We start from the raw sequence: 27,747 nt of genomic DNA, 5'->3' as shown, positions 1-27,747 counted from the left end.
TCATGTCGTTGAATGGACGGACAGACAGACAGACAGACAGACAGACAGACAGACGACAAAATGATTACAATACCCATTCGGACAGAAGTTGGCAGAGGGTTTATAATGAGCAAAATGTCTCATTGTTTACATCTTTATAGGTCTGCTCTATATGGGGTATATATGTACTCATGTAATGCGTTATCTAAGTGAGATAGTGATTATTATTAGTGTGCTATGCTAGCAGTTTAACCACATATTTTAGCATAGTATCATCTGATAAACCGGTCCCAGCTGCATAGTGACACAGAGTGGAAAGTCCATCCAGGTGATCCATTCTAGCATCAACTTTATCTGAAGGGCAAAACCTATAAGTTTCAGGTGAAAATACCACACATATTCTTCATTTTTCCATGTCATACCCCTGGTTTCAACTCTGTTCCAAACTAAGTATTAGCTGATGTAAATGTAAATAAGCTGCTGCCCATGCCCTTTCTTCTTGGTGCCATGGATACCATCACATAGACGTACCAGGTGTTAGTATGACCGTATAGTAGTAACATCACAAATATGCACAATTCCAATCTGCACACTTGACCATGTAACAGAATTTTTGAACCTCTGGGTCTTTCTGTTATGGAAAAAAAATTAAAACCCTGTTTTCCATAAAATACTCTATCCCTTTCAAGGTTAAGTGGAAATACGTAGAGGGATCCGGCAGTGAAGGTAAAACCAACTGAATCCCCTTTGCCTAAGCTGCCAGACATTAGTACCTCATTAGAGACAGTTGTGTTTAGTCCATTCTGGACCTGTTACTTAGGGTATAATAACCCTGCTCCACACTCACAGTAAGAGGTGACAAAGGCCCTTTAACCTGAAAAGTAACCACCATAAAACAGAAGAAAGAAAAAGTCAGTTCAGAGCTACTGAAAAAACAAATATGACTGAAACTTGTCGGATTTCATGGAGGAACTAGCTCAGTGTGTTAGCCTGAACAGCACATTCTACTTTAACACATTAAAAAACACATTTCCAACATACTTAGGGTTTTAGGATTATAGACTAATTAAAACAAAGGTATAAATTCTATATTCAGTTTCTGAATGACATCCCGATAATTGCACGCTCCCCTTTAGAATACTGATCTGACTAGGCCTTGACACATTACCTCTGTAATGGCTCAGTGTCGTAAAAGTAAAATGGTGGAAAGAAATACCGAATTCATTAAATACTCAAACTGCAAATAGAAAGTCACAAAGAGGAGGGGTCTCATTGCAAAAATGTGCAATGCCTGACATCCTCACAATTTTGTTTTCATTGTTCATCAATAACTGATTCCATGTCAGAAATAATATGTTGGTCTATCTGTAGTGTGTCCATCAGTTACGAATAAGTCAAAGTCCATTCTTCACTGTCTCTTCACAAACTGACAGCTTGAGCTATAAAGCTCAATGTCAAAATGAAGTGGTGCGGAAAGATATTTTCACTGTTGCCCTTTTGCCCTCATAAAGAATTTATATGCCCATTGGAATCCATGATAGATATTTCCTCTAATTTCTTTGGGAGTAACCTCTGTGTAACCTGGGGCAATGGCAATCGTGCGGTTCCATGAAAACGGGTAACTTAAAAGATAAATAAATCAGAAATTCTTCTTCTTTTTGCAATATAGGATAGCATGTGTTTCTGGTCAGTGTTTCTAGACTCCATATCCATTGATGGTGAGATGTCAGATCATTCCAGCGAGCCAAGGAGGGAGAAAGAGTCCCACTGATCCCAGGATACACACCAGCACAAACATCCAGAGGAATATCCTGTCAATGACCATGGCCACGTACTTCCAGTCCTCCTTCACCTAGAACACAAGAGAAACAGCACAGAGGGACGTTACACATTTCAAACCACACAACCTTTTTTTTTTTTTTTTTTTTTTTACCAGCTGTCAGTTTTCACCCTTGATTGATTTCTCTCGAATGGCTGATTTTTTCATTATGAAGCTGCTATCTCCTAAATGTCAGTCATTCCATGCTTGTCTTTCTTCTGAAAAATTCAAGGTTAAATAACTGTTGTTTTAAAAACAGGCCTTCTCTGACTCCAGATAGACAGAGCTCTATGGGACTGACATTGACTGATTACACTGAATACACTATTTTTTTTTTAATCTCTGTTTTTTGTAACATTTACACACATTTGTTGTTCCTTTTTCCGCAGCAGCTCAAAATCTGGATTAAACACTGTAAACTTGTTTACTTCATGATCTCCTCACAGTTCCCCCATATTTACTAAAGCATTTCAAAGTGAACAAGAGAACACAGATGTGCTTAATTGATCCCTAACTTGGTTATAACAGTGCAGCAGCAGCATGATACATAGTACACTACAAATAATAAATTAGTGTAAGTATAAAAACAGACCTGGATAAAAAAAAACAAAAAAAAAAACAAACAAAAAACTGGATAATTAAACTGTAAGGTGCAAAAATAAACTGTAATATTCAGTATGACAAAGGTGAAAAATAACATGTTAGTACAGAGTGATATTACGTTTATAACCAGAGTTTAAACGTGCTCATGTACTTTTGTGAATTTTGTGTTTGGAGTCTGTTGAGAGACAATCTTTTGAAGCTACCTAACTCCAGTTCTAAGCTAACAGCTGTCTCCAGTGTGCAAGGCAAGCTACAGTCAGCTTAGAAATGCAGTTAATATCCTAGACTCAGCACAGACACAGGCATGTGCAGATCTTCTCCCTTATTGAATTTTTAATCAGTTTGCCACAAGAACTTTGCCACAACAAAGTGCTAACCAAGAATATCATACTGTATACTCCCAGCAAACAACAACATTAGCATTACTTTTTAGGTCATGCTTGTATGGATATTCTATTTCCTTATGTGGAGGAAAAAGCAGTGGGGCGTCACTGTGGTGTGTTCAAGTAGTTACACATGTAAAGCATGTAATATTTGTTATATTTATGAATGTATTTCCAAAATTTCAAGTGTCTTATAAACACTTAATTATGAAACTGAAGGAATATGGCCATAAGTGCATGGCCCAGAGTGATTGTATCTCTATGTTGCCTCAGTGTGTCTTTAATACATTCATGCATCCAGTCATAACTGTCCACTTGAGATGCGATTACTCCTCTCCCACTTTAATCCTCAAACCCCTAAACAGTTACAGGCAACCAAAATCATCTACTGATCCAAAATATTTAATACCTGTTGATCCACTAATCATGTCACTACATGTAAATATTGTAAATAATTAGTGTAAAATGGAGATTGTCATCTTTTCGTGGTCATCAGATATGACCTATTTGGACGTTCAGAGGCTTCGTAGTGAATGTGGGTGCACCGTCATCTTCTACAACATTGATTCACCCAATGGCAGATTTACCTACCGGCACTCTTGGCACTACACCCCCCTGTTTGAGAATCTACAAAAAATAAATGTTGCTTTGGCCAGGAATCAAACCCTAGTTTCCAACTTTCCTGTTGAGCTAAATGTCCTTTGGCCTCAAGGTGACCTATTTGCTATTTGATTGTCTTGCTACTTTTCAGGATGTGCGTTTACATCTAAGCTTCAGTGTGTGTGTGTATATATATATATATATATATATATATATATATATATATATATATATATATATATATATATATATATATAAAAACCATTTAACTTTTTTGGACCCCACTGGATTCACTAGTAAAACCCATGGAGAGTTTATTAAATAACAGTAAATGAAGTTTTTACTTCAGGTATTGATATTTTTGCTGAAAAAGTCACTTGTTTTGACATAACCCCCAGCTTTAATGTGAGCTTTTATGAACATCTAGATGATCAATAAAGGAAAATATGTAATTGTCACTGAAAAATGGAAAATAAAGTGAATAATATAATAAATGGTGATAAATCACTTGAAGGTTATATAGACGGAAAAAATTATTTTGGGAACTGCTATAACAGTAGCATTGGATCTTTATGGGTTATGATAGTTTTAGTTCATTATCCTTTTATGAATTCTTTTTGTGACTGTGGCAACTGTCACACAAATACAGTCACAACAGAAAAGATTTTTCAATCAAGGACAGACACTTTTACACAAAGAGCTACACCACAACATGTTAATACCAGATCTGATCATGACATTAACCCATAAAGACCCAATGGTACTTTTGTGGCAGTTCCCAAGTGATTTTTTTCTCTATATTTAACTTATATTTCTTAAGCGATTTATCACCATTTATTATAATATTATTCTCTTTAGTTGGATTTTTTTCCAGTGTAAATCAAGTATTTTCCTATATTTAATTCACAGATCATGTAGATGTTCATAAAAGCTCAAAGTAAATTAAAAGGTTGTTAGCTCAAAACAGAAAACTGAAGAAAGTGACTTTTGCGGGAAAATATATCATTAATTGAAGATAAACCAAGTGTCTCCATTTACTGTCATTGATCCAACTCCATGAGTTTTACTGGTGAATGAATGTTGTAGAAGATGACAGTGTTTCCACGTTCACTACGGAGCTGCAGAACGTCCAAATGGGTCATATTGATGACCATGAAAAGATGACAAACTGTATTTTACACCAATTATTTATATGTATTGCTAGGATTAGTGGATCAACAGGTATTAACCATTTTAGATCAGTAGTGTGTTTTGGTTGCCAGTGGATGTTTGGGTCTTTATGGATTAAAACAATCTACTTCTGTGTGTACTTACTGAAAAGTCTGCATCCTCTGCCCTGAGATGATCAGCGATGTACTGAACTCCCTCTATTGCATGCTGCATAGCTGGGGAAATAGTAGGAACCACAGTGTCCTGCTGGGTACTTGCATCTTTAGTTGACTCTGCTGTGAGGGTTTTGGCTAGCTCCATTATAAGGGCCTGTTTCTTTACCCTACCGGCCCCTGTAGCCCCAGGCCCTTCATCGTGCAGACAACAGTACTGGAAGCTGCGGGAGCGACACCGATAACCTGCCCTCTGAGGAAGCTCCCTCTGATGGTCACACATTTGCTCTACACTGTGTGAGCGACCATTTGGGGCCAGTTTATTGGATTCTTCCATGGACATGCAGCGAAGAGGGCCCAGGGGTAAAGTTGGGGGCAAGGACAGCTGGGAAGCAGATGAAGCAGAAGAGTTGAGTCCACGTTGGTTCAGCTTTTCTGAAAGAACTGAGTACTGGCCAGAAGGAGAACGGCAGAAAATGTTGGGCTTCAGTGGATGATCCTTATCATCGGGGTCTGCCAGAGGGGAGGAGGGCGGAGAAGGGGAACAAACAAGGATTTTTGGACTGTCTGTTGGCGTCTTTGAGAGTGTATTCTCTACTTGGCCCATTTGTCTCAACCCTGTCTCTAACCCCGCCCAAAAGGACTGTGAGTTTCCAGTTGCAGATATCGTGGTAGGGTGGTGCATCATCTCAATGAGCTTCTTGCAGTGCTGCTTGGCAGTACCAGGCGGGCGTTTCATAAAAAGGACTCGAGGCACCAAGTCCAAGAAAACTCTCCGCACCCAATGAGGCATACCATGAGTCTGTGGTGACCGGTGATGTACATTCAACACGAACACAGTGATAATAATGGACAGTGTGACAAAGACCATGGTGAACAGCAGGTATTCGCCGATCAGTGGAATCACCAGTGATGTAGACGGTATAATCTCTGTGATCAGTAGCAGGAACACTGTTAGGGAGAGCAACACTGAGATACACAATGTGATCTTTTCTCCACATTGCGATGGCAAATAGAACACAAGGACAGTCAAACAAGAGATAAGCAGACAAGGGATAATAAGATTAATGGTGTAAAACAACGGCAGCCTCCGGATGATGAAGTAGTACGTAATGTCTGCATAGATCTCAGTGCAGCACTCGTACTTTTTGGTGTTGTACTTTCCCACTGCATTTATAATGACCCACTCTCCACTTTCCCAGTAGTCCATCTGATCCACATCGCTGGCCATACTGATCAGATCAATTTTGGCACGGTCGTAGGTCCAGGAGCCAAATTTCATTTTGCAACTTTGCTGGTCGAAAGGGAAAAAGGTGACATCGATGCTGCATGAGGACTTGTAAATGGCCGGTGGCATCCACTTTATGCGGCCGTCATAGAACAGGTGTGCCTTTGTGAGGTGAGTTACTGCGAAGTCACCATCGGCACTGAAGATGGAGAACAGATACATAGAACAGGAAACACAGATGGAAAACTCATGTCACTCAAAATTCATGTTTTAAGAATAATGTGTCTTATGTTCTGCATTCATTAAAATCTCCAGCTTAATTCGTTAATAGTAGCTACGTTCTTCATGAAATGCATTACACTGAAAGGGTTTTCACATTAATAATATTTTAAAGTAATATTCTGTCAGTGGAACCCTGTGACAATAGTGAGTAAATGGACAACATGACCAGGCAGATATTTGAACAGCTTGATTGTGACAGTGATGGGTGTACAACTCAGCTCAGCAGCTTGTGACTAGGAAACTCATGTTTTTACTTTGCCACAGGTGGATGGACCCAAACTTTTTCAGGGTTTGTTAATGTGCACAGGATTATCATCATTCTCCATGAGTAGAGGCAAATGCTGGCATGATCACATCACATCTGATGCAATGATATATAGTGCATTTCAAAAGGTGAACAGCTGGACATGAGATGTTTTCCTACTTAAAAGTCTGTCTCTACTGTGTCTTTGTGCAGTGATAGCTTCAACTTTCCAAATCACTTGTACAAGTTGCACACTTAGCAATAATCAGCTCTAAAATGTTTGTCATGTCACATATCACTGGGGTTGGACCCAAATGCTGGCATATTTGAAGACTTGTTCAGTGGGTAGACATCTGGTTCAATTTTAATATCTAAACACTTATATTCTTTCAATTACACAGCACCAAGCAATAAAGCATTCGTGCAAAAAAAAAAAATTACACTACACAATCTTTCCAGGGCTTTTAACTTACTCATGAAATGGTTTAGTCTAGTTGCACATAACACATTTTTGTTGGCAGTCTGTGATTTTTATTCTGAAGTCTGGATCATATACAATTTAATCAATACTCCAACTATTAAACAGCCTAAAACTGACCAAACATATGAGGGAACTAAGGCACATAAAAATATGACATGAATCAAGTTCATGATTAGTATTGAAATAGAAAAGTTTTGGGATATTGAAGGAAAAAGTTGCAGCAGTGTGAAATCAGCTCAATTCATAGCAGCTGATGGTGTCAACTTCTCCGGTATTTGTGGACTGCCACTAAAAAACAGAGTATTATCATCTGTCCCCCCAGTGAAATGCTGTCTCGGTAGTTTTCTCTGCTTATTAGTGGTGCCACCAACTCCTCTGAATGATGGAGGAACTCCAGGTATTGATGGGAGAAATTGTCAACCATTGTGTTTATTTGTATTTTCCCTGTTTCATCAGTACTGGAAATGCAACTTTGGCAAGTAACTCAATATTACTATCCTCATTCATATTTAAAGATGCTACAAATTACATTCAGCAACAAAAAGTCACAACAGCCAGCAGTTAGAAGAGAAACAGAATGAGCTGTTGCTATGGAAATGAGGGTGTCAAATGGCAGGTGTGTGCCATTAGTTTGTACATTTTACTGGGTTACTGTAGAAATAACATTGTGGAACATGTGGTTCTGTACATAATCCACTGTATATATTTGATGAACTCTCAGTGACACCATCCATTTGATTGTAAACTGCAAGATGCATGACATGGTCACCAACTTTTTGGCTTAATACACTGTTGCTGATAAAGGTGAAATGATATATTTTGACCTCTTCCCATGAAATGAAAATGACAGTGTGATTTATAGATAAAACGTAACTGGGACATAGTATGTAATCATTGCACCAGATCAACAGTGAATATTGATGTGTATGAAAAGGAATAAAAAGTGGAATGTGTCTGCAAACAAAATTATTGCAACTCAATGGGCAACGGTGTATAACCCCAAATAGGAAATAGTTGGGACGGTATGGAAGAAAGCAGTGATATTACGACTAGTTACATACAAATTTACATTTACTTGTTTTTCATTCTAAACACTATGTACAATGACAACAGCAACACATTACCTATTTTTTTCTTTAGTTTTTTAAAATGATTATAGAGACCAAAACTGTTTTTGTACCAGGCTGTTGTTTGTATGTTTATTTCTGTTATAAAATTGGCCATTTTGACACGGAGGTCTAAGGAGACTGAATCTCTTTTGGAGTCAGCCCCGTGGTGGACATTTCATTTTCTTGAGATTTTGATACTTCAGTATTGGGTTCATTTATCAGCCCTGAAGGTTGTCACATGAATAAAAGCCAATGGTTATAATTATGATGATGAACATTCATATTACATCTCATACAAGATATCCTATTAAATCATACATTTTGGTCCTTTAAATATAACATAATTCCCCAACTCTTATCTTGCTTACCATTATTTAATATGGTTTATTAGTCCATCTTACCAGTATATGTATGAAATGAGTTTTCTACATAAACTATCAATGCTCATTACGAATGATAGAACGTGCAATTGTATTTGTGTCACACATTAACTATGCATATGTGACAGTAATTTAGTTCATGTCCCTTTTCTAATGCAGTTTTCATATTAGCAGATTTCCTTCATTTCATTTAAATGATTACAGCCTTACCTGAAGCAGTCACGTTGAATGCATTTTATCTAAGGCCATTTGAAAAACATCCAATTACATTTCATCTTCTAATTCCCCTGCTTAATGTATTGGTTTGTACAATGTACTGTGCTATGTTTATAACCATATCCATTAAGGCTGACCTTGTTCACATTTATTTCAACTAAATTACTTTATGACATTGGTACAGGACAAGTATGTTTGGCACAAGAACAGAATCTTCTGGTTTGCTTTCCTTCCAACCATACCATCTGTTGGCATTAAATCACCCAAATCTGAGCATTACATCAGGTTAGTTTTGCCAAAAAAATAAGGCTTTTCTTTTCAAATTTCTGAGAAAATAACTACCTATGTGACAGAACCAAAAGAGCTGCTTAGGGTGTCTTCACATTGACATGAGAGCTCTTGTCCTTACTTGTTATAGAGGACGATATCAGGCCTCCATATGATCTCAGAGGGTATGCGTATAGAGGTGACATTTTCATATTCCTCTGGGTTCCAGCGGAGCTTGTAGTCGTTCCATTCCTTAAGGACAACATGCATCGTTAGTTTTATATTAGCTTTTGCTCAGTATCACCAGGAAGTGTTTTTACAGCATCGTTACATACCTGCTTGACCCAGACATTTGTAGTCATCATCTGGTTCTTTTCATCCTTATTTCATGTTAATAATAATAAAAAAGGAAAGTCATTATGACACTCATTTTTCAAAATGCAAATCACAGTCATGACATCTTTTTATGCATACTATACATAGAATAGGTTATGCTCAGTCAAATGTGTTACCAATGATAGGTAGACTCATTCATTTATTTATTGACACAAATAAGATTAAATATCTGTAATTCTTGCTGTGCATTAAACCCCAAAACTTGATGTCAACAGTAAAAATTTTTAAATGAATAGATAAATGATGAAAAATTAAGCATTCAGAAAAAAAGCAAAATAACCAATGAGTAAAAGATAAACAGAATTAACAAAATAAGCCAAAAATGTATCAAACACTTGTAAAATGTAAAGTTATATTCTGTTAATCAAGTCATCTAACCCTTCACTGGATACACCCTTTGTCCAAATCACAAACTGATTTAAGATGACATATCAGCAGATGGAGCCTCGCTGAGTCTCTTTTCAACTTGTGTGAAAGTGCAGATGTCAAAGTAATACTGTGATGTCACTGGTGTGGAAAGGCTAGTTAAAACCAGATGTATGATACACAATAAAAATAGGACCAATGGCCCTGTAGCTTACCAGCCAAATTAAAAGCTTTGGGAAATGTATCCAGGTGCCATTTATTACCACCCAGTTATGTGTATTTATTATATTAAAGAAATAGCCCATGTTTTGGTCATATTCCAATCAGATCTGTAAAAAATTCAAATTCCGACTTGATATCATCGATACTTACTGATGTATTGAATCAATCCACTTCCTATCTCTTATAATGGGAAAACTTTTCAAAGTCGCACCAAATCCAGAATCAGATCTGGATTGAAATAATTTCAATACCTTGTGTTGACATCATCATACAGAAGCTGTATACCAAGTTTGAAGTCAATCAGAACTATAGTTTTGGAGAAAAAGACGATTGAAATTTTTTCCCCATAAGAGCCCATGTTAAATTTTCCGTAAGTTCCCGGATCCAGAAGAAGATCCTGATCAGCATGTGGACATTATGTTTTGGTCATCTCCCCATTAGGGCTGGACTGTAGAAATTTACACTTGATATCATTTATATTTACTGAGTTATTGCATTGATCCACTTCCTATCGCTTATAATGAGGACATTTTTTCAAAGTTGCACCAAATCCAGAATCAGATCCGGATCCAAATAATTTCACTAACTTTTGCTGACATCATCATAAAGAAGCTGTATACCAAGTTTGAAGTCAATCGGAAGTGTAGTTTTGGAGAAGAAGACGATTGAAAGTTTTGTAATGGATGGCAGACAACGATAGACGACGACAATAAAAAATAAAAAATAGATTTTTAAGCAATACCGTCATCATGTTTGGGAAGAGGTTGAATAATAATAATAATAATAATAATAATAGTGAAAAAAAAACTTGTTACAGTCATTTGGTGGGAAAGAGATGCATCATGTTGTGACACCAGATTGTTTTATAAATAGTTGCGTATAGTTTCCCTTAAAAAAAGGCCAGTTGTATGTAACTTCGTTGTTTGCAAAATTTGTAATTATCTTTTTTTAAGTTTTCCATTTAAATATTCATTCTAAGTTATGAAAATGGTTTGTTCAACATGTTTTTGGTGAAAACCAGTAAAAAATGGAAGTTCTTCCAACTCAGGTTTCATGTTTTTTTGTGTGATTTCAGGTTCAGTGTTTTAATACAGCATGTTAAATGAAAAAAAATAACTGTAAAGTCACACTGTACCAAAAAAAGAAGATACCAAACAAGGCAAGGAAAGAGTTTTTAACCCATAAAGACCCAAACAGCCACAGGTGACCAAAACCATCTACTGATCTAAAATGTTTAATACCTGTTGATCCACTAACCCTATCAATACATTTAAATAATTGGTGTAAAATTCTCATTCTAAATTTCTCATCTTTTCGTGGTCATCAGATATGATCCATTTGGACGTTCAGAGGCTCCGCAGTGAACGTGGAAACACTGTCATCTTCTACAACATTGATTCACCAGTAAAACCCATAGAGTTGGATCAATGACAGTGGTTGGAAACATTTGGATTATGTTCAGTTATTAATATATTTTACTGATAAAGTCACTTCTCTGTTTCTGATATTATAACAATCAACTTTAATCTGAGCTTTTATCAACATCTACATGATCAGTAAATTGAAAATTGGAAAATACATGATTTACATTGAAAAAACACAAAATATACAGAGTATAATAGTGGAATAAATGGTGATAGATCACTTAGGAAAGATTAAATATAGAGGAAGAAATCATTTGGGAACTGCCACAAAAGTAGCTCTGGGTCTTTATGGGTTAAATGAGAAATATAAAGACAAAATCAAATGGACTAAAAAACAGCCAAAACACACTCAGACTCCTCAGGTCTCTGTACTTACACATCGTGTTTTTAATGCTATGTAGTGATCTGTAACTGTCACATTTTAAAAGGAACTTAGAGGGGTTGTGTGTAGTATTGATTAGTCAAATTATCAACAGCAGGGGAGACTGATACTAGATTACTGCTAAAACTGCCACAGAATTAACACTGTATCTCCACAGAGTGTATCACTCACCAAACAGAGAATCATTCTCCTGGTTTACATGCGACTGTAATATGCTGTGATCAAGTTTTCTTCTTTACACAAAAACTCAGACAACACATTTTAATCGCAACATCCACAGATGATCTACATTATAACTCTGTTTGCTTAGCTCTGCTTTTAAACAGAAAACAGTCACAGTCAATCTACAAATGACCTCTGTTTTTTGTCCTGAAACAATGAACAGCAATAAACATAACATAATAATGCTATATTTTCATCAGCTTCATAATCAAAGTCACCCATGTAGAGGAAACGCTGCCATTTTGGCATCAAACTTTATTGTCTTAGTTTAGAGCTGTGTCTGCTGATGAAAACAACAGCAGTCCTCCTAGTTTTATCACTTTCTTGGACTTGGACTCAGCCTTAGTGTTTGTTTTCATCACCATGGGAGACCGTCAGAGTGACACTTGTTGCTGGGTGCTTCTATGAAACTGGGTACATTTTGGTACCTGGCACTTTTCCAGCTTTTTTAGACCCAATAATAAAAGAGAAATTTAGACACATTACCCTCTAGGACAGGGGTGTCGAACTCATTTTAGTTCGGGGGCCACATTCAGCTAAATTTGATCTGAAGTGGGCCGAACCAGTAAAATAATAACATAATAATTTATAAATAATGTCAACTCCAAACTTTTCTCTATGTTTTACAGTGAAAAAAGTAAAATTACATTATGAAAATATTTACATCTACAAATTATCCTTTCAAACAGTGTGAATAACATGAACAAACTGAAAAAAATTTGTAATTTTAACACTATTATGCTTTAGTTCATCATTTCCACATGTACATTATAACTTACAGATCACAGTGGATCTACAGATACACAAAATATTTAGTAACAGGTGGAATATTATTAAAATTGCACTTCTCTTAAGACATTTCAGGTTGTTCATATTTGTTCAGGTTATTCAGATTTTTTGCAAAATTATACTTTGTTTTAGTCTAAATACATGAAAACATTTATATTTACACAGAGAAAAATTTAGAGTTGTGAATATTTATAGGTTATTATGCGATTGAACTGGTCTGAATGCGGGACCTGAATTAAAATGACTGTTAACATCTTAGTGTCATTTTTGCATTTCACAAATTCATCCCAGGGGCCGGACTGGACCCTTTGGCGGGCCAGATTTGGCCCCCGGGCTGCATGTTTGACACCTGTGCTCTAGGATGTACCCAATGATGACCTCAGATAAATGCAAAAAAAATTATACTCTTGCTCAAAATTAATGAATTTTTAATAAAATATTGGGTCCAAAAATAGGACCAAAACTGGGACATGAAAAGCTACCTAGGTGTCAGTGGGTTTTATCTGGACCACATGGCTTGAAATGGTCTTATATAGCACTATAAATAAAGACACTGTTAAATTTGATGATCCTAGTGGTTTTCCTAGCCCAGACATGTAGGTTTTTCAGGAATCAGCAGTCTCATTCCAGTTTTGTATGCAACCCATTGCGTCCACTCGTGTTACATGCAGAAGCTGCCCATTTAAATACATATAAATCGCAGACGTTATTGCAACAGCAGTCATTTTTGTGAAACGCTCTGTCCTGTATAATTACTTCAATTCCCAAAAAGTACCTGTGAGAGAATAAAGAGATATTTAAAAAGAATAGTAGCACATAATTTTTGTGTCCTTTTGACCGTGTTACATACAGATTTTTGTATTAAATATAATGTAAAAGAATAGAAAAATGTGTTTTATCTGAAAAATAGTTTCTCTTTTATCTCAGTAAATATTTCTTTTTAAAATAGACCCAAAGTGCCTCCAAACTTGCTTCATAACATTAGTCTACATCTGGTTTCAATTTTTAGCCCCCATGTCCTGTTTTTAGGGACCAGTTTCATAGAAGCACCCTGCTCTAGTGGTCACATACAGTTACTGGCCACTTTATTAGGTACACTTAACTAGTACCTGGTTACCTACAGTGAGTGTTTCGACCTGTGGTGTGTTCAGAGATGCTCTCCTGCTCAGATCTAACCCATGGTTGTGTGAGTTACTGTTGTCTTTCCATCAGCTGGAACCATTCTGATCGTTTTCCTCTGACCTCTAGAACTAACAGGGCATTTTGGAACAAAGAACTGCTGCTCATTAGATATTTTTCTCTCTTGACTCTTCTCTTTAAACCCTAGAGATATCTACATGTATAAATACAGTGGGCTGCCACCACGTGATAGGCCTTTTAAACTATTTTATTAATGTGCAGTTGAATAAATGCAGCTAATAAAAAAGTGGTGAGTGAGTGTATGTTAACAGTGACCTCATGGACGGTGGTGGGAATAAATTCAGTGCACATTTCTGTATAACAAAACAGTGACATCTTTAGCATAATGACAGAGCTTTTTACTGTGTCTTTTTTTTTTTATATTTTAATGTAGAAACAGTACCAATAACCCCTTTAACCCTTTCATAAATGACATTACTGCAGTGGACAGTTATTCAGTCTAATTGAAATGCCATTATTTGCAGTAGTGATTCCAACTCTTAATTATTGTCTCATTGTGTTCCTTAATATTTGTTAAGTTCACTTTACTGTAAAAGTTGCTTTTACACTAGAATTTCTCTACTGTGGGATAAATAAAGTCTTATGTTATCCTGATATATTGTTTAATTAATCCAAGACATGTGGTTGCATGGAAATTCTCTAATAATTTATACTTTAGGGAATAGTTTGTTCAGTTTAATCCTTATGGTTTTTGTCATTTTGTGTCAGTGACTGATGTTTCACTGAATAAAATCACTGATTCATGACATTCACCACAGTGGACAGTTACATTTTACACTGAAATAATATGTTTTCTTAAATCAGTGATGTATTCTCGTTGTGTAAAGAAGTTTATGGATGTTTATCCTGATAAAATCTATACCATCACGTCAAACGGTTGATGCATGGAATCCATGGAATCTCTGGGTATTATGATAAAGAAATAAGATATTGAAGAAATCCAAATGGATATGTTTTATGTTAAAAAAAATACCACTATTTTATTAACAATTCATGCATAAAAGCCTAAAACAACACTGCTCCTAAAAACATAGCATAATTTGTATATCTATATATCTAGGCTTTTTTTCTCAATTTGTGCAATTTCCTAATTTTTTTTTATTTTAAGTGTTTTCACATTGAACACATACATTACTCTATGAAAGTTTCTTTTTATTTTTCAGAAGAGCGTTGACTTTTCTAAGCTTTTGCATTGTGAGTACATGTATTAATCAACCAATCAAGCTGCCACAACAACATAACTTTCCATAACTGCAGTGTTTTTGTATGAACAAGGGCACAAAAATGACAAAGACAAGGAGCTTAAGGATGTGAGAGTCTGCATCACAAAACAGTTAGAGTGTCAGTATTAACATATACCAGTTGAGTGCTTGTATGTTTTTTTACCTGGATACTGCACATAAACCCAGACAACACAACAGAACACACTGGCTATGTTGACATCGACAATAATATTCCACTATTATTCTGAATTTGACAGGAATCATGTCTACCTGCATTTTCCAGGGAAAAACAAATGTGTAATATGCCCACATTGTTTTTCTGAGGATTCTTTTAAAACATACAAAATACATTGAGAACGTGTCACATTTGCTTCTTTTACTGCAGGTTGTGAGACAGAGCTCTAATCACCTCAGTTAGAGACAAAGATCCTCTCTGGGAGAGACTGATATCCAAAGAAAAATTCACAGTTCGGATCGGAAGGAGAAACACACCGACCGTTATCTCTTAAAGACCCAAAAGCATCGGCTGATTTAAAATGATTGAAAAATTAAGAACTTTTGACCCACTAATCCCATCAATACAGGGAAATAATTCAGGTAAAATGCAGTTTCTCAGCATTTCAGCAGCATCAAATGTCTTTTTCAGATGCATCCATATTTTCTGCAGTGAACATAAAAACACAGTTGTCTTCTGCAACATTAAATCATGTATTTTGACAAGCATCTACAACAATGGTTGTTTGTAAAATTAGGGATATATTTTGCTGAAAAAATCCTGTTTCTTTCAATTTTCTCTGTTTTGACATAATAACCTGTTAATTTATCAAGCTTTTATTTACACCTGCATGTTTGGTAAATGAAACAAAGGAAAATACCTGCTTTTCACTGAAAAAAATGCAAAAAATAATATTAGAATATATGGTGATAAATCACTCGATAGGCAGGTAATGTAAGGATATGGTAGAGAAAAATGCATTTGGAAGTCGCCACAAAAAATTGTTCTGGATCTTTATGGCTAAAGTCAGACTTGTCAAAACTATGTCAAACTTATTTGTTCAGGAGCCAAATTCAGCCCAGTTTGACCTCAAGCAGGCCAGACCAGTAAAATAATAACATAATACCCTAACCTAACCTAAGTTTTTTCTTTGTTTTAGTGCAATAAAAAAACATTAAATTATGAAAATCTTTCCATTTACAAACTATCCTTTCACAAAAAATATATGAATAACCTGACAAAATTAAAGTTCATAAGAAATATAAATGCAATTTTAACAATATTATACCTCACCTTATCATTTATTCATGTACATTACACACAGTGTTACACAAACATTTGGTGACAGGCATAATGTTGTTAAAATTTAGGAGTTTTGAATTTGGAGCTAAAATAAGAACAATTTCTACAATATGATGTCTCAACTTATTATTAACACAACTTACAGATCACAGTAGATCGACAAATGCACAAAACTTTTAACAGGCAGAATATTGTTAAAATTACAATTCATTTTCTTTAGACATTTCAGGTTGTTCATTTTGGTTCAGGTTATTCACATTTTATTGTCAAAGGACAGTTTGTTAAAATAAATATTTTCATAGTGTAATGTTTTTTTTTCACATTAAACAGAAGAAAATTTGTAGCTGTCAATATTTATAGGTTATTATGCTATTAGTTTACTTGAGATCACAACTGGGCTGAATGTGGCTCCTGAACTAAAATGAGCTCAACACCATTGGCTGTTAATTTCTTCAGTGTCATTTTTTCACTTCGCAAATTCATCCTGTGGGCCAGATTGGAACCTTTGGTGGGCCTGTTTTGTCCACATGTTTGACGCCCCTGTGATAGAGGATATCCACAGGTTTTGGATATGAACAAACATTGGAAATCTGACCTTTTTCAGACAATGACTAGAGGACAGAATGAGGAGGTCATACTGTGGAATGTCTGCCACCAGTGAAAAACTTTGAAAAATGGTATTTCAATGGGTGTATGCACAGCTGCATGTGAACAGGGATACTAACCCATAAAGACCCAAAGACCTGCCTGCGACCAAAAGCATCTTCTCGTCTATAATGTTTAATACCTGTTGATCCAGTAATCCTATCAATACATGTAAATAATTGGTGTAAAATACAGTTATTCATCTTTTCATGGTTATCATATATGACCCATTTGGACATTCAGAGGTTCTGGAGTTTGATCAATGACAGTGGATGGACACACTTGGTTTATGCTCAGATAATGATAGATTTTAGTTAAAAAAAAAAAAAAAGTCACTTTCTCTTAAATTTTCTATGTTTTTGATATAATAACCCTCAACTTTACTCTGAGCTTTTATGAACATTAACATAATCAGTAAATTAAGTATCGGGAAAAATACTTGATTTACACTGAAAAATGCAAAATACAGAGTAAAATGGTAATAAATGGTGATAAATCCCTTAATAAAGGTTAAATAGAGAGAAAAAAGAAATTGGGAACTGACATAAAAGTAGCACTGGGTCTTTATGGGTTGATGGAATATTAATTTTCCTATTTTCCATGTAAACAGCTTACTAGGAGTTTTGTCTTTTGCAGAATAAGGCCAAAAAACTTTTTTTTTTTTGTGTGGAAATGTAGTCAGACACACAGGCTGCAGATAAAAGCTGCAAATGATGTTCAGTCCATTGTTAGAGAATGAGCTGGACCTTCTATTGAACAAATGGTGCAGTCTTTGCAAATCTGCGTCTCTGTCGGTATGAATAGTGTTTGTGGGCGACTATTTCCCATTTTCATATCATATATTCATCACACCCCCAGTGTGCGAAAGCTTAACTTTAAATATCTTTAGATGTTCCATTTTCCTGTCACTTTATCCACATGCACTCAGCTGTGGAACACATTAACATACAACCTATACTTTGTCTTTTTGAAGACGTCATCAGTATGTAATGCACCAGTAGTAGAGTGCTACTCTACGTACAGTAGTGCCCTTCAGTCTTTTTGTTGCTGCTTTGCTGCCACCACCGGCTGCTTCCTCAGCAACATCTGAAGCACAGCAGTGAAAAACCCCACAGGAGAAGACAACTTCACCCAGAGCGACTCTCACTGTGCTGGGCTTGTGGAGCAAGGACTGTCAACTAATTGTGTGTCAAAATAGTGGGAGTCAGTCCTGCGGCGATGTCTACTGTTTATATTGTAGGCTGCATGTTATTTTGGCTCCAAGTGGCAGTTAGATGAGTTACAGAGGTAGTTTTTCTTAGTCAACAGAAATACTGTAACATCATTTTTCAAAATTCAGCATGTACACTGAATATGAATAAAAATGTTATCCAAATGTGCCAGCTCAGAATTATTATTGTTTTTATTATTATTATTATTATTATTATTATTATTATTATTATTATTAGGGATACTGATACCAGTATCGGGTCCAATACTCAGCGTGTGTACTTGTACTCGTACTAGTAAAAGTACTCTGATACAACTGCATCGATGCCACTTATGGCAGTGTGACATTCGCAGTTAAGTGAAGCAGGTACGCAGCGGAGGCGTAATGTCAGTAGTGTGGAGATTTTTCAAAATAAATGACGGTGACTGCAAGTAACGTTAAAGACACAGACGGATACAGATGGAGAGTTCTGTCCATCCTCTGCGTACATTCCATCCGTTTTCCAGGTGCTCGTGGATGCGTACCCAGACAGAGAATACCACCGGGAACTGTAGCGGATCTTTTCAAAGAGAGACTGTGAGTTGGTGAGAAACTACTGACATATTTATGACAACTACCCTCATCAATATCAAGATTAGTATCCACATTAGTGTTACCTCTGTTGTCTCCATGTTTATTATTACTGACTTTCTTCCTCTCAAAAAACTTTACTTTACTTTTTTTGTGGTATTTGTTCAAAATGGTTAATTAGGAGTGGTGACCCCTGGTGGATTGATTGAGAAATGCTCATTTCAATGCCTTAAATGTCAGTAACATTACTTTGTTCCTGTCAGACTAATGACAATGACAATAAAGCACATTTTCAAAAGTAACTAAGAACTGTAATGGTATTATTAAGTACTCATAGTGGTACTCGGTATCGGCAAGTACTCAAATGTAAGTACTTGTACTTGTGCTCGGTCTGGAAAAAAGTGGTATTGGTTTGTCCCTAATAAATATCATTATTATTATTATTATTATTATTATTATTATTATTATTATTATTATTATTATTATTGCTGTTGGCAACTATGAACTGATACAGAATTGAATTTGAGAAAATAATCAAAAAATAATCAGATTTCTTCCTTCCTATTTTGATAAGATGTGTTTAATATATGTAAATATTCATCACATTTTTCTTTCTCAATTTTCAAATTCATCATATTAAAGTGTACAGTTTATTTTGCACCTTACAGTTTAATTATCTGTGTTTTTATACTTCAGATCTCTCTCTCTCTCTCTCTCTCTCTTTTTCTCTCTCTCTATCTATCTATCTGTCTATCTGCCGGATGTAGCTTGGAACTGGTTGTGTCATGGTTCCATTGAATTGAATACTCATTTATAAATTTCATTTACATAATCACATTGCGTCCACATCTTCCTGACATAATCTTCATAAATCAACCTGTTGAAAGATGTCTTGTTGTTTCTTTGCCTGTGAAACTAAGGTGTGTGTTCTGACTCACCACATCAATAAGCTGAGCAATAGACAGTCCAAAGTGGACCAGAACAGTGTCTGTAGTGTTTTCCACAGGCCGGGACAGCTTATTGTAATGTGCAAACAGATCCTGGAGCAGCCTCTCTTCTGCATGTGCCCGAGGTCCAGCTTGAAAACAAACTAAGAGGACAGAAGAGAAGATTACAGACATCAGGAAAGGCTCAAAGGACAAGGTCATTTTTATCCTCAAACCTGACTGACATAATGTGTACAGGGAGTTACAGGTCCATACTGGGCATGAAGGGATAACAAAGAGATTAGCGTGAAGGTAAGAGACAAGGAGAGGAAGTCTAATGACCTTGGTTGATGCAAAAATTATCAGTCAAGTGAATTTCAGGTTCCTGTTAATTCCATTTAGAGAACACCACGACATGGAGCATCAAAATATGTATTAATGACTGAATCTATGTTCTATATTTTCATTCACTGTGTGGTTGATGTCATTAGGTCGTCTGTCAGTGACATCATATTCCAGTTATGATGCTAAAGTATTCAACATAAACTACAGCTATTTTGCTTTAGAATGTAATGAAATAAAGTACCATGAATATATATAACTGTATGTAATGTAAATGAAACTATAGGCTATATTATTGAGTTAAATGTCATGCAGTACATAATGTTAGCCTTACAGCATAATTGCCTAACTCATACACAAATGGACAAAAGTATTGGGACACGTTGAATTCAGGTGTTTCTTTTCTAACAGGGGTCTGGGGTTACAAAAACAGTAATGACAAATGTCATAATATAGTTTTATATTGTGATAAATATCATGTTGATTATTTATATTCATGTTTATATGTTAAATCAGCATGAACAGGGCATCTTACAGCTGTAGCCGCGCTGTGTCCCAATATTTTTGTCCATATAGTTTAATGGGAGATTTTTCTTCCTAACTGAGTTGTGAAGAAAGTAGATGGTTAGTTGTGGTAGAAAATTAATATTTATTATTATAATTATCATGATTTTTTATTATTTAGAGAATTATTAGTGTAGTTATTTAGAGACAAAACATTTAAAATCATAATCATGGATAAAAAAAAAAGAACAAATAAAAAGTAATTGTTGAGAGAAATTAAGTAAAAATCATCTCTGAGGCATTTTGGGAGCAAAGTTAACAACCAAGGAATGATATTTATCCTAATCTAAAACTTCATTATGACATTTGTCATCATTGTTTTGTATCCCAGACCCCTGTTGGAAAAGAAACACCAGAATTCAATGAGTCCACATACTTTTGTCCATTTGTGTATGAGTTAGGCAATTATGCTAGGAGGCGAAGCTTTATTGGGAGAGGTCATAACTGAACACATCTGCAATGTGCGGAAATTAACATCATCTCTTATAGTTTTGATCAGGAGACCATGTGTTGAGACGTTGTCATTAGTGGTCTTAACATAAGCAGTGGTGACTGATTTAATGGTTTAAAGTTACTTATCAACTTCACATTACTTTTCTCATTAGTTTAGTGGCCTGGTTGCATTAGCCTTTGGAATCAGGTTGTAGTAAACTAGCTGTTACTGAAGTATGTCAGTAAATGAACTCTACTGCATTCATTCCTACAGACCTACAGGTGGTACTAACATACAGTCTGAAGTTCAACAATGCTATTTGAGTTGGTTTGAAATGCATTTTTATTTGTGATGACATTGACTTTTGTCCTTGTTTTCTGTTTTGTAAAGTCAAAACTTCATATTTCTATATATATTTAAAATGGTGAGACGCCTACCCATTTATTGACTCATTGATGTAAACTATTTTAATCAGATTAAAGGTCTGGTGTTTATAATTTAATGGTATCTACCAGTGAAATGAATTGAATTTTCTTCCGTAGTATGTTAGTAGAACCAAGAGTGGGGACTAAAAACACACAAAACGTGAGTAATCCCCCTCAAAAGATTAAAGATGTTCTTGTTAGACTTGATGACTTTTCAGAGCCCTTTCACATTTTTAAAATAGATTTGGAAAATCCAAATTTCTGGGGAAATTTTTAAGAGCTCTTAAAGAGAGTAAAAAACATTTCACCAGCAATAGTGTTTTTCACTCTGCACCAGCCAAAGTTAAGGAACACATCTCAAAGGGTTTTTAAGTGTCATACCACTAATGGACACTAGATGTTGGCTCCAAAGTCCTGGCGCTTCTCCCTAAAAATGCTATGTTGATTTATTTTATGAATCACTGTGGTCTTATTTGCTTTATTTGGACAATATAATAAGGTTCTGGTCATCCATCTCAAATTTTTCTTCTATTGTTTTGATTTTAGAGCTAAAAGAAGACTTTGATTTCTGCTATTTCTGGCTTTGCTTGAGTTTGACTTTCAAAGCTTTTATTTATCTAATAAAATGTATTTCACATGCATTTTTACATACAGGTCTGACATAGTCCTGGTTGATAAATGACTAACAAGATGGTTAAATGGTTTTGTTAGATAAAAGTTTGATGAAGCATACTGCTTTACAGCTGTGTTATAGCATTACCTTGCTCATCACCCTGTCACTCCTCCAGCTGTTCTCTTTTGTCCAAATATGGTCACTTCAGGTTCAAAAGAACGAAACTGCAATTCCTGGCTTCAAAATAGCACTCTTAAACCAATGAGTAAAATCATGGTTGCTTCATCTATTGTCACATGCAAGAGGTGGTTAGTCAACAAATCATCATGCAGATGGACACATGACCTGACCAATCACCAGTCACCTTTGTTTTCCAGGTGGCTCCTTCTCCTTGTCTTTGTCAAAGAGTATAGAAGCATCAATGTAACGTTTGTTCTCATTTACTGATAATGTAAATTTAACTCCCCCACAGAATACTTGCAAATAAGTAGTTTAAGTAATTAATGTTCAAGTAAATGATGTTTTTGTAATCACATTGAAACTTTTCGTGCTACCTTACTTTACCTACTTCAATTACAGACTGTTGGTGAAAGAGCTCTACATATAGCCAATTATTTGGTTTGTCTGTTATGAGGGATCTACGTAGATACCTGGTAGACCTGCTCCCTCGGTACATATAAATGGCTCATTTAACCCAAACAACCATCACCAACCACAACCATCTTCTGATCTAAAACATATAATACCTGTTGATCCACTAATCTTATCAATACATTTAAATAATTGGTGGAAAATGCAGTTTGTCATCCTTTCATGGTCATCAGATGTGACCCATCTGGACATTCAGAGGCTCTGTAGTGAACGTGGAAATGTTTGGTTTGTGTTCAGTTAATGATATGTTTTGCTGAAAAAGTCACTTTTTCCTGCAGTTTTCTCTGCAGAAAAAGTCCACTTCAGTCTGAGATTTTATGAACATCTACATGATCAGTAAATTAAATACAGGAAAATTCATGATTTATACTGATAAAATACAAAATACAGAGGATAACATTATAATAAATAGTGATAAATCACTTAAGAAAGGTTAGATATAAAGAAAATTTAATTTGGGAAGTGTCATAAAAAGTAGTGCTGGGTTTTTATGGGTTAAAGGTAATGAAGATTTTTATTTTAAGGTAATTCTATGCTCATGAATACACAACTATGAACATGAATATGTCACACACTACACTGATATGGGCTTAGAATCAATTCATGTTTTTTCTGTTTTTCTTGATGCATCAAGTAGAAACCATGAATTCACATGCATAATATTAATAACACCACAGAACAGAATATCCATCAAAAATGGATTTAACAGATAGAAGAATGCCACTGTAAATCCATTGTTATGGGTGCAGTGTAATCCCAAAGAGGGGTGACCTCTATTAGACACAGGTGGCGTATGGTTACATGAGACTGTATCTGAGAGATGAGACAAATGGGGAAAGGGGGAGGAGAGTGGGAGATGAAAGGAGGGCAGAAGAAACAAAGGCTGCGTCTGCACGTGAGGACATCCGCTGCGTCTCCAAACAGATCTGCTGATGGAGCTCTCTGTCGAGCCGTTTTGTCCGACTCGCCTCACCCCCCTCCCCACCTACCACCCTCCTCCCCCATCCCCTCTGCCCCCTTGCTGTGATAGAGCAACCCAATCTGAGTGCTCGGCCCTTTAGAATCCACTCACATAGCGGCGAGGATGACCTAATGAGGTCCGGGAACAATTAAAGGGACGGGGAACGTCCTGAAGCTTGTACAGTACAATGTCCTTTGTATTTCAATCTTTTTTCATATTGAATTAGGCATTTCTCTAGTCTGGACATTGTGCATTTCTGCAGGTAACTCACTGGCAGAGCAATATATCATGGACTGTGATTTATTTAACCAGCCTCACTGTTTTCTTTTGGCATCGCACCGCTGTATGTTTCTTCATCCTTCATGTGTAGGACTTTTTACATTTTTCTTTCAATCGGCTCTGCTGTTCAAAGTTGTATCTTAAAATATGGACACAGGTGTAGTTGCCATGCTGTTGGCCTTCCTCTCAGGTCCTCCCACCCACTCAATCAAAGCTGATGGACTGTCCTTCAGTTGCCTGAAAAACTGGCATCCTCCATTCTTACTGGCAAGGGATCAATATCTTATTAAATGGATATAGTTTTCTGTTTTTCCCACACGACTTCTGTTCCTGTTTACTCCTGAATTTGTCTGACATGTTCGGATGCCTCAACAACCTTGAAATGCTCCTTTGTTTTCAGATGAGTGAAACTGTCAAATGGCACCTGACTTTGTTTCATCACATCAGCTCAGTGGGATATCTGTTGAACACAGCTTATATTAAATTAAGGGATGCTCTGGGAGATTCCAAAGCAGGCTTTAAGATGATGGGGTTGAGATGGAGGTGGGTGGTGTTCGTAATGTCACCTGCCTCTGCTAATCTGGAACAATCTGCTTTGGTATCTTTAAAGGCAGGTATTCATACGTTATAGAACTGAAATACCAATTCTTTGACCATGCACAACAAAAACAGCCTTTAAAAAATAGGAAAAGACATGGTCCAGCTTGTTTGGTGATAAAAAAAAAAAGGGATCTCATTTTAACCCTTAAAGACCCACAACTATTTTTGTCACAACTTCCAAATTTTTTTTTTTTTGTCTTTCCCAAGTGATTTATCACCATTTGCTATAACATTTACCTCCACCAAGGAACAGCGGAGGTTATGTTTTCATCAGGGTTTGTCTGTTTGTCTGTTACCAAGATAACTCAAAAAGTTATGGATGGATTTGGATTAAATTTTCAGGAAATGTTGATACTGGCACAAAGAACAAATGATTACATTTTGGTGGTGATTGATTTAATGAGCCATTCGCAGTCTCACTGTACCAGCTAGTTCTAGTTATCTCTGCATTTGGCATTTTTTTTTGAAAATTAGGTATTTTCTTATATTTAATTCACTGATCATGTAGATGTTTATAAAAGCTCAAAGTAATTTCAAAGGTTATTAGATCACATCATAAGAAAATGAGGGAAATTATACTTTTTCAACATTAAGTGAACATAAGAGCCAGGGTCTCCATCCACTGTCATTTATCCAACTCCATGGGTTTTAGTGGTGAATGAATGTTGTAGAAGATGACAGTGTTTCCACGTTCACCACAAAGCCTCTGAATGTCCAAATGGGTCATATCTGATGACCATGAAAAGATGACAAACTGTATTTTACAGCAATTATTTACATGTATTGATAGGATTAGTGGATCAACAGGTATTAAACATTTTCAATCAGTAAATCAGTGAATGTTTGGGTCTTTATGCATTAAGAAAACAAATCCTCATTTCAACAAGATCTTCAATCTACTATAGAGCTCAATTAGAGTTAAAACAAAGATTTGCTTAAGCAAATGTAAAACTTCCTAACATGACTGTTCCTGTTAAATGTTTTTGTTGATTGTATACAGCACAATGTGGCTATTTTTGTTTCCACCTTCATTCAAGTTTCAAGAAATCTTTTTTTTTTGCCTTTTTCCAAAGGCAATTGAGCATTTCACAATAATTGTCTGACAGCTGGTTTGACATTTTCAAACCTTCATATATACAATAATTTTAGGTAAAATTAGTGAGTTTATTAGTTTCTTTATTGTTGCAACTCACTCCTTTCCTTTATCCCATGACATACGATAAACTTGGTTATTGGAAAAATAAAATTTATTTTATTGACCTATTTAAATCTTTATTATTTGACAAATTAATCCAATTCTGACACTTTATGCCCTTACATGAAGTTTGTGTTAGTCTGCATAGTTATTTGGTGACATTAGTTAACTGTTTTTGCTGTTTAACTGTAGTAAATGTTACACTGCTGCTGCTGCTGTAGAAAATCTTTTTTTTTCCTGCTGTAGAAAATCTCAAGACAGGAAGTGAAGATTTCAAAACCCAACTAATAGCTTTTGTCGTAAAAACAAACCACACAACAGAAATTTTTGCATAGAAATCAGTGTACATAATGTTGTCATAAATGTAGCCAATGGATTTAACTAATGTCAGCATACGACTGCACAAAACAGACTCCAACAGAAACTTCACATATGGGAATCTCACACACTGAACCTGTTTTCTCAGTACTGTTGACCAATCAAAACTGCTTTAAATGACTATGTGCTTCCTCCAGCACAGCTTAAATTAATCCATTTAAATACTATAGGTGCTTTTCTACTTGGTTAACCAGTATCTCCCGTCAGGATACTTATGCAGACAATTAACATCAATCAAGACCAGTAGAGCAAATGATCCTGATATACTTGGTACAAAACCTGGAATTGAGTACTGTTTCACATCTCTGCCTGAAATAAGCACAAGCCAAACAGTGTCATCCTGGTTAGTTATCCAGTATGTTTACCACTGGACCTAGTTCTGTCCTTATTTGATCAATGCACATTCATTGGGGAATAATGTATGAGCAGCAAATAATCTTTTTTTTTTTTTTTTCTCTCTCTCTCTCTCTGTACAAGTGAATGCAGCTGCTGAACTAGGCACACAAAGCCAGGTCACTAGGCAACAGAGAGGCTGCTTCTACAAAACATCCAAAGCAAAACAAAAAAGTTTTTATCTCCTGAAGGTTATAGTGTGTGTTTGTGGATATTTCTGTTAGTCTGTATTTCACAGTTCCCTTTAATTCTGTCAATAGAGCTTTTTTCGTTTACAGAAACAAAAAGGAGTAATTAAGTGCAAAATAAATAAATGAATGAATAAAACATAGTAATCCTTTACCTTTTGAGGGAAGAATGAAGACAAGTAAAATTAAACATCTGTTTAAATCCATCATGGCGTTAAGCAGGAATCAATTCTTTAAGTAAACCCCCTCCAACACTTGCTGGACTTCAGAGTTGGTGTTGGTAAGGCATCCCAGTGGTCACCAAATCACACAATTCAGCTCTTTAGGAGGTTCAGGTTAGGTTAAAAAGCCAGATGGAGAGGCCATGTGTGAGTCCATGCCAGCTTCTCCTGATTCCATCTGTCCATGCCTGACCCGGCTGCTGCCTCTGTCCAGTCTAACTGAAGGTAGAAGACAGACCTGGACTTTTTTTTTTTTACTCTCCCTCATCCAACACTTGGAAAAAAAGTCTCTCCTCGCTCCACTGGAATCCCTCATCCAAGTGTGGCTTATCCCTGTCTTCTCCACCCTCCCTGTCTACATTACTCCCTCCCTCGCCTCTCATCTCTCCGCCTCCTCACCTCATCTCTCTCCCTCTCTCTCTCTTCCTCTCTCTCTAACACACACCTCATTTCTCTTTACATTCTCTCATTCCCTCCCACTTATTTTCCTTCCTCTCCCTTCCAGTTTGTTGTCTCTCCTTCACTTTTTTCTGTGAAAACGCTGAACTTTTTTGTCAGAGGCATTTTCTTACCTGTATACACACACACATATAAATGAGTACAGTGCTGTGTGTGTTTATGAGTGTGCATTTTCGCATTTATTTGTATGTATGCTTGTGTTTTGGTGTTTTTTTCGAGTGTGCAGCTCTGTCCATGCATCCCCTGTCAAAGCTTATAGT

General features: G+C 36.0%; 1 protein-coding gene across 1 annotated transcript; it reads right to left on the bottom strand.

Moving 5' to 3' along the window:
* Positions 1-65: 65 nt before the first annotated feature.
* LOC115423256 (neuronal acetylcholine receptor subunit alpha-2-like) lies at positions 66-27,201 on the bottom strand. The gene is made up of 6 exons (XM_030140041.1): positions 26,963-27,201; positions 19,798-19,949; positions 9,249-9,293; positions 9,056-9,165; positions 4,699-6,133; positions 66-1,831 (listed from the first exon to the last, which is right to left on the bottom strand). The coding sequence occupies exons 1-6, from the start codon at positions 27,015-27,017 to the stop codon at positions 1,706-1,708; spliced, it is 1,923 nt and encodes a 640-aa protein (XP_029995901.1). The 5' UTR covers positions 27,018-27,201; the 3' UTR covers positions 66-1,705.
* Between the last annotated feature and the right edge of the window lie 546 nt (positions 27,202-27,747).

This window comes from Sphaeramia orbicularis, chromosome 7 (genome assembly GCF_902148855.1).
Source record: "Sphaeramia orbicularis chromosome 7, fSphaOr1.1, whole genome shotgun sequence".
NCBI lineage: Eukaryota > Metazoa > Chordata > Actinopteri > Kurtiformes > Apogonidae > Sphaeramia > Sphaeramia orbicularis.
The sequence above is the reverse complement of the archived record's forward strand: the minus strand, read 5'-3'. Positions and strand labels throughout refer to the sequence as shown.

Coding starts and splice junctions, on each gene's coding strand:
- LOC115423256 (XM_030140041.1), bottom strand. CDS start 27,017: ATGATGGATTTAAACAGATGTTTAATTTTACTTGTCTTCATTCTTCCC. Junction 19,950..26,962: donor CTTCATTCTTCCCTCAAAAG/GTAAAGGATTAC, acceptor CTGTCCTCTTAG/TTTGTTTTCAAGCTGGACCT. Junction 1,832..4,698: donor CAGAGGATGCAGACTTTTCA/GTAAGTACACAC, acceptor CTTGTGTTCTAG/GTGAAGGAGGACTGGAAGTA.